Here is a 7,664-nt window from a genome sequence, read left to right as displayed (position 1 = left end):
TCATATGTTAGCCTTGTCGGCTACTTGTTTATTGCAGACCTTTCAGTATTTTCCGCATTTATGATATTTCAGTCAGACTCTTTAGTAGATTATCAGGTTTTATATTTACCTCTAGCTCATAGTTACACCACATGTTGATTCAGCCAGCCAGTTGGTTCGCTCGGTCACATGTAGTCAGACACCGAGTGTCGTGTTACGTCCAGACCCAGGTTCGGGGCGTGACAAAGCTTGGTATCAGAGCCCTAGGTTCAAGAGTCCTAGGTAGTCTATGAAGCCGTGTCCAGTGAGGTCTCTTTTATGTGTGTGTGCGCGCCACGCATGTAAATAGTTTACCACCAAGACATCTAGGATTGTTCCGTTTCTTTCATACTCTAGATCGGGCAATTAGAGCTATGATTTCAGGAATTTTTTTAACCCGTGCGAATTGTGTATTTCATAAAAATGCCTGCAAAAAGAAAGTACACCAGGAGGGCCTCAGCTACTAGCCAGGGGGCCACAACTAATGCTACTTAGGATGAGGACACTCCAGCCCAGGGAGTTGCATCGGGCTCAGTGCCCAGTGCTTCAGACATGGATGTCAGGGGAGCTATCCAGTTGCTCACCCAGATTGTTGCTAATCAGGCTCAAAGGCAGGGAACAAGTGATGTTCATAAGACGGGTAGTTCCAGGTCTAGGGAATTCCTCAACATGAAACCTCCCATCTTTATAGGGTCTAAAAAGGAAAAGGATCCGCAAAACTTCATTGATGAGGTTCAGAAGATATTTCGAGTGATGCATGCTACAGACACTGAGGCAGCAGAGCTTGTTGCGTACCAGCTGAAGGATGTTGCCAACATGTGGTATGAAACATGGGAAGAGTCCCGATGGGAGGATGCAGATCCTGCGACTTGGAAAGATTTTGCAGATGCATTCCTTGAGCACTTTCTACCCATTGAGGTCTTGGAAGCTAAGGCTTTGGAGTTTGAGAGACTCAGACATAATGATATGAGTGTGAATGAGTACTACCTCAAGTTCGTCACTCTGGCCAAGTATGCTCCGGAAATGGTACGTGAAATGAGGGCCAGAGTTAGGCGGTTTGTGTTGGGGCTTTCAGATGATTTGTTTGATGATGCTAATATAGCTGCTCAGAATAATGACATGACCATCACTAAGATGGTTGCCTTTGTTCAAGGGAACGAAGACAGGTTGAAGGAAGAAGAGCGACTATGGAGAGAGAAGGAGAGGGAATTCATCAAGAGAGCTAAGTCTACAGGAAATTTCAACCATGGGGGATCTCAAGCAGGAGGCAATCGCCAGTTTTTCAAGAAATCAAAATTAGGACCTACTCCATCTTCAGCTAGTGCACCGGTTCTGAGGTCAAAGTTTAACAAGAAAAAACAAAATTTCAGAACAGCAGACTCGCAGTCACAGGCTAGTGTGGGCTACAGAGTCCCTGGTTACCCTATTTGCAACACGTGTGGTAAGAGGCACTCAGGGTTGTGTCGTTTGGGCACAAATGGTTGCTTTGGGTGCGGTCAGCAGGGCCACTTCTTGAGGGATTGTCCATCGGCAAAACAGAACAATGGAGGCAATGCAGCTCAGTCCACTAATTCAGCAGCCCATCATAACTCTCAGGCCCAACAAGGGCGCAGTGCAACAAAGTCTAATAATGCAGGCGGTGGTCGAAATCGCTTGTATGCACTGGCAGACCGTCAGGATACAGAGGCTCGTGGAGATGTTGTCATAGGTATGCTAACAATATTCACTTTTGATGTCTATGCTCTTATAGATCCGGGATCCACCCTATCGTATGTAACCCCATATATTGCGAAGAACTTTGGGATAGAACCAGAAAAGTTGTGTGAACCCTTTGAAGTGTCCACTCTAGTTGGAAAATCAGTTATAGCAAGGTGTATCTATAAGGGATGTCCAGTTAAAGTGCATCATCGTCTTACTGTAGCAGACTTAGTAGAATTGGAGATGTTAGACTTTGATGTGATCATGGGAATGGATTGGTTAGAGTCATGTTATGCCAAAGTGGGTTGTAGAACCAAAATAGTAAGTTTTGAATTTCCCGATGAACCAGTCTTAGAATGGAAGGGTGATGTAGTAGCGCCTAGGGGTAGGTTTATTTCCTATATTAAAGCCAGAAAGATGATCTCCAAGGGATATATCTATCACCTAGTTCGAGTTAAGGATGCAGATGCTCAGATCCCCACTCTCCAGTCGGTACCAATTGTAAATGAGTTTCCAGGAGTGTTTCCCGAAGATCTCCCTGGAATTCCTCCTGATAGAGAGATTGACTTTGGAATTGATCTACTTCCAGGAACTAAGCCAATATCTATTCCGCCTTATAGAATGGCTCCGGCACAGTTGAAAGAGTTAAAAGTCCAGTTGAAAGACCTTCTAGATAAGGGATTTATAAGGCCAAGTGTCTCACCTTGGGGCACACCGGTCTTGTTTGTCCGAAAGAAGGATGGGTCATTGCGTATGTGCATTGACTATCGTCAGTTGAATAAAGTCACCTTCAAGAACAAGTACCATCTTCCCAGGATAGATGATTTATTTGATCAATTTTTGGGTGCCCAGTGTTATTCCAAGATCGACCTCAGATCGGGATACCATTAGTTGAAGGTTAAGGAAGTCGATATTCCAAAAACAGCTTTTAGGACTCGATATAGGCATTTTGAATTTTTGGTAATGTCATTCGGTTTAACGAATGCACCAGCAGCTTTCATGGACCTTATGAATAGGGTCTTCAAGCCTTATCTTGATTTGTTTGTTATCGTGTTTATTGATGATATCTTGATTTATTCCCGTAGCTAGACTGACCATGCCGAACATCTCAGAATTGTGTTGCACACACTGCAAGATCACAAGTTATATGCAAAAAATTTTAAGTGTGAATTCTGGTTGAAATCAGTAGCGTTTTTGGGCCATGTCATCTTAGGGGAAGGCGTGAAGGTGAACTCTAAGAAAATAGAGGCAGTGAAGAATTGGCCTAGACCCACCTCAGTATCCGATATAAGAATTTTCTTGGGTCTAGCAGGCTATTATAGGCATTTCATAGAGGGATTTTCTTCTATCTCGTCCCCTCTGACTAGATTAACTCAGAAGAAAGTCATGTTTCAATGGTCGGACGCATGCGAGAAAAGTTTTGTTGAGTTAAAGAAGAGATTGATTTCAGCTCCAGTCCTGACACCACCAGAAGGAATCGAAGGGTTCGTTGTTTATTGTGATGCTTCAGGGGTTGGTCTTGGGTGTGTATTAATGCAGCACGGTAAAGTCATAGCCTATGCGTCGAGACAGCTCAAGGCTCACGAGAAGAATTATCCGACTCATGACCTTGAATTAGCAGTTGTGGTGTTCGCGCTTAAGATTTGGCACCATTATTTGTATGGGGTACATGTTGACATTTTTATAGATCACAAGAGTCTCCAGTACATCTTCAAGCAAAGAGAATTAAATCTACGTCAGAGAAGGTGGCTCGAATTACTTAAGGATTATGATGTTGATATCCTCTATCATCCGGGGAAAGCAAATGTTGTAGCCGGTGCTCTCAGTCGGTGTTCTATGAGGAGCTTAGCTCATGTTGAGGCAGACAAGCGAACTATGATGAAGGAAGTCCACCGCTTAGCAAATCTAGGAGTTCGACTTTTGGACTCCGAAGATGGTGGCGTTGTTCTCCAGAACAGGGCTGAATCCTCCTTAGTAGCCGAAGTAAAAGAAAAATAGTTCAGTGATCCTTACTTATTGCAGTTGAAGGAAGGAATTCACAAACACAAGACTATGGCTTTTGAACAAGGGGGAGATGATGGCACTTTGAGATACAGAGGCAGACTATGCGTTCTAGATGTAAATGGGCTCAGAGAGCGGATTATGTCAGAGGCCCACAATTCCAGGTATTCTATTCACCCAGGTTCCACAAAGATGTATCATGATCTTAAGGAGGTTTATTGGTGGAATGATATGAAAAAGAATATAGCAGATTTCGTGGCTAAGTGTCCAAATTGCCAGCAGGTGAAAGTCGAACACCAGAGGCCTGGCGGTTTAACTCAGAATATAGAAATTCCCATTTGGAAATAGGAGATGATAAACATGGACTTCATAACAGGTCTACCTCGCTCGTTCCAGAAGCATGATTCGATTTGGGTAATTGTAGACCGACTTACCAAGTCAGCTCACTTCTTCCCAGTGAAGACTACAGATTCGGCCGAGGATTATGCCAAGTTGTATATCAAAGAAATTGTCTGATTGCATGGGACTCCTTTGTCCATTATCTCAGATCGTGGTGCTCAGTTCACAGCAAACTTTTGGAAATCCTTTCAGAAGGGATTGGGCACAAGGGTGAACCTCAGCACCGTTTTTCATCCTCAGACAGATGGCCAGGCGGAACACACCATTCAGACTCTTGAGGATATGTTGAGGGCATGTGTTATTGATTTTAAAGGTAATTGGGACGATCATCTACCTCTTATTGAATTTGCTTATAATAACAGTTATCACTCTAGTATCAAGATGGCACGTACGAAACTCTATATGGGCGAAGGTGTAGATCACCAATTGGTTGGTTTGAAGTCGGAGAAACGGAGTTGTGAGGACCCGATTTGGTCTATCAGGCCATGGAGAAAGTCAATTTGATACAAAGGCATTTGAAGACGGCTCAAAGTCACCAAAAGTCCTATTCGGACGTACGGCATAGAGACTTAGAGTTCCAAGTTGATGATTGGGTATTTCTAAAGGTATCGCCCATGAAAGGCGTTATGAGATTTGGGAAGAAGGGGAAACTTAGCCCCCGCTATATTGGTCCATATAGAATCCTGCGAAGGATCGGACAGGTGACTTATGAGTGAGAATTGCCACAAGAACTAGTTGTTGTACACCCAGTGTTTCATGTGTCTATGTTGAAGAAAGTCATGGGAGACCCGTCACTTGTGGTTCCTACGGAGATTATAGGGGTTAAGGACAACCTGTCTTATGAGGAAATTCCAGTGGCTATTCTTGATCGACAAATCCGCAAGCTCAGAACTAAGGAAATTGTTTCAGTAAAAGTGCTTTGGAGAAATCAAAAGGTTGAAGAGGCTACATGGGAAGCCGAGGAAGACATGAAGTCCAGATATCCCCATATTTTTGAAGAGCAAAAGGAAAATGTGGAAGGTAATTAACCTTTCCATTCAGGTCTTATATTATAATCTCTATGTCCTACAATATTTACTTAGCTTAGTATTTAGTGATCACGTGCTCGTTCAGTTCGATATACATGTATTCCTAATATTTTAGTATTCTCATATCTCTATAACACCCATTTAACGACCATAGATAGCCGTAGTTGCACCCAGGACCATCATTCGAGGACGAATGATCCCAAGGGGGAGATAATGTAACACCCCGTAATTTGAATCGGTTGTGGATGCATTAAACGAGTATTAGCATGATGGTAATTGAGTGGTTATGATAATAAGTGTACGAGGCATATTATAGGTGATTTGGGGTCTAAGGAGAGGCTTAAGTCCAAGCCAAGTTGAAAATTTTCATTATAGCTGAAAATTTGCAAATGAGTATGCACAAGACCTCACTTTGGGCGAGCATATCTACCTGGATATAATGCTTTGTGTGATGCACAACCTATCAAATTAAATCCCTTTGCGTCTAGTTTCCAACGCAACAAACGGTTCATCATTTGGAGGTGTATACATAAAGTTATGACCATTTTACTAGGAAGGTGTCACTAGCGCGAACAGGAGCGCGAAGTCGCGCGTTTTTGCTGAGTATTCTGCCTCCCGCGTGCGAACAAGCGCGCGAGCTCGCGCGTCTGGAAGGTTTTAAATATTTTAATGACCGGAAATAAGAGAAATTGAGTCATTTCTCAAGCTTAGGGCTTCCTCTACATCCCCAACTCGACCAAGGCATCCAATTGCACACCTAAGGTGAGTTTTTAAGTGTGTTATCATGGTGATTTCACTTCTCAATCACTAGTTACAACATGATTTTGATTGGGTTTCATAGGATTTCTTCAAAATCTCAAGAACACCCTAAAAGTTGTCTTTCAAGATTTGGTCTACAAGAGGTAATCCTATACCCTTAGACTTACATATATGGTGTTATTATGGAATTATGAGTATGAATCAAGTATTACAACTTATGGTATGGTGATTGGAAGTCATAAATTCCCAATTTAAATGCATGACCATGGTAGGGATTTAAAGGTGATTATTTGATAGGATTTGTTGGTTGGGTGTGAATGGATGGTCATACATATGTTGTTGGAAGTTATAAATTTGTTAGGAATGATGGTGGAATGAATTGTTGGTTAATGGTGATAGTTGGATGAACCAACACTATAGTTATGAGGTGTAAATATCTATGCCTACAAGGTGTTTGATAATATGCCTAAATGGCATAAGTTATGGAATTTATTACTAATATTGGGTTCCATTGGATGTTGTTGTTGTAGATTGAAGGTTCTTAGTAGTGTGGATCATTGTAGTATCACTAAGGGGCAAATTGAGGTATGTAAGGCTAACTCTTTACGTTTGGGAATATCTATGATTCTCCCTACGTCCCATTCATCATGAACATTACTAGTTTCCTCAGAAAGTAATTATGCCTTGGTTCCATGAATAGAAGTAGAACTTATATTCTCTAGATGACATAGTTTCATAATCATTCGATATTCTATGAGTTTCAGTTATGACAAATCAACTTATTATGAATACTCATCTCAGTTTAATCCTATTCACTATACCAGTATCATGTAAGTCGGTATGGCTCATTATTTCAGTATCACATATTACAGTATGATTCTCAGTTCCTGATTTAAATTCCTAAATGTTGAACACCTGCATTTGGGCCTGAGGCCGCAGTTTATGCTTTATGCATTTTGGACCTGAGGTCGTAGTTATGTATACGTATACTTGGGCCCGAGGCTGCAGTTGTGCACATATATATATATATATATATATATATATATATATATATATATATATATATATATACTTATTGGGCCTGAGACCGCAGTTTAATGTTCAGATAAACAGGTTGTTCATCATTCAGAAGAGGGAGTATTCACATCCTTACTTCCTTGTTCAGTTATCAGTTTATCAGCTAGCTGTTCAATTTCAGTTTCAGTGTTGACAGTTCTTTTGTTCAGCTATTTTACATACTAGTACAATTCAAATGTACTGACGTCTCTTTTGCCCGGGGCCTGCATCTCGCGATGCAGGTAACAATTTTCAGGTTGACGATTCTACTTGCCAGGACATCTCGTATCAGCTATTGGTGAGCCCCAGTCTTCCGGGGCCTTGTCTCTCTTTTGCTTTAGTCATTATAGTATTTCAGTTAATAAGGTATACCGGGGACCTTGTCCCAGTAAAAAGTTAGCATTTGCAGTATTCTTTAGAGACTTCGTAGACTATAACCCAGTCAGTCAGATCTTAGCAGGATTTCATGTGTTAGCCTTGTCGGCTACTTGTTTATACTTGCAGACCTTTCAGTATTTTCCGCATCTATGATATTTCAGTCAGACTCTTAAGTAGATTATCAGGTTTTATATTTACCTCTAGCTCATAGTTACACCACATGTTGATTCAGCCAGCCAATTGGTTCACTCGGTCACATGTAGTCAGGCACCGAGTGTTGTGTTACGTCCAGGCCCAGGTTCGGGGCGTGACATTAGGTGATTTTGG

General features: G+C 41.8%; 2 protein-coding genes across 2 annotated transcripts; both read left to right on the top strand.

Moving 5' to 3' along the window:
• Positions 1-570: 570 nt before the first annotated feature.
• On the top strand, positions 571-3,714 carry LOC138875615 (uncharacterized). The gene is made up of 2 exons (XM_070154461.1): positions 571-2,467; positions 2,930-3,714. The coding sequence occupies exons 1-2, from the start codon at positions 571-573 to the stop codon at positions 3,712-3,714; spliced, it is 2,682 nt and encodes an 893-aa protein (XP_070010562.1).
• Positions 3,715-3,768: 54 nt separating this feature from the next.
• On the top strand, positions 3,769-5,144 carry LOC138875614 (uncharacterized). Its single transcript, XM_070154460.1, has 3 exons — positions 3,769-4,027; positions 4,265-4,545; positions 4,890-5,144. Exons 1-3 carry the CDS (start codon positions 3,769-3,771, stop codon positions 5,142-5,144), a joined length of 795 nt encoding a protein of 264 aa, XP_070010561.1.
• The last annotated feature ends 2,520 nt before the right edge of the window (positions 5,145-7,664 follow it).

The sequence above is a fragment of the Nicotiana sylvestris genome, chromosome 8 (genome assembly GCF_000393655.2).
Source record: "Nicotiana sylvestris chromosome 8, ASM39365v2, whole genome shotgun sequence".
Lineage (NCBI taxonomy): Eukaryota > Viridiplantae > Streptophyta > Magnoliopsida > Solanales > Solanaceae > Nicotiana > Nicotiana sylvestris.
The sequence above is the reverse complement of the archived record's forward strand: the minus strand, read 5'-3'. Positions and strand labels throughout refer to the sequence as shown.

What these genes read in the sequence shown, in the direction of transcription:
- LOC138875615 (XM_070154461.1), top strand. Translation starts at nt 571, where the DNA reads ATGGATGTCAGGGGAGCTATCCAGTTGCTCACCCAGATTGTTGCTAAT. An exon ending in AAAGAAGGATGGGTCATTGC is followed by an intron (nt 2,468 to 2,929) that starts GTATGTGCATTG and finishes ATGTCATCTTAG; the next exon opens with GGGAAGGCGTGAAGGTGAAC.
- LOC138875614 (XM_070154460.1), top strand. Translation starts at nt 3,769, where the DNA reads ATGGCTTTTGAACAAGGGGGAGATGATGGCACTTTGAGATACAGAGGC. An exon ending in CGAACACCAGAGGCCTGGCG is followed by an intron (nt 4,028 to 4,264) that starts GTTTAACTCAGA and finishes CCATTATCTCAG; the next exon opens with ATCGTGGTGCTCAGTTCACA. An exon ending in AAGGTGTAGATCACCAATTG is followed by an intron (nt 4,546 to 4,889) that starts GTTGGTTTGAAG and finishes TCTATGTTGAAG; the next exon opens with AAAGTCATGGGAGACCCGTC.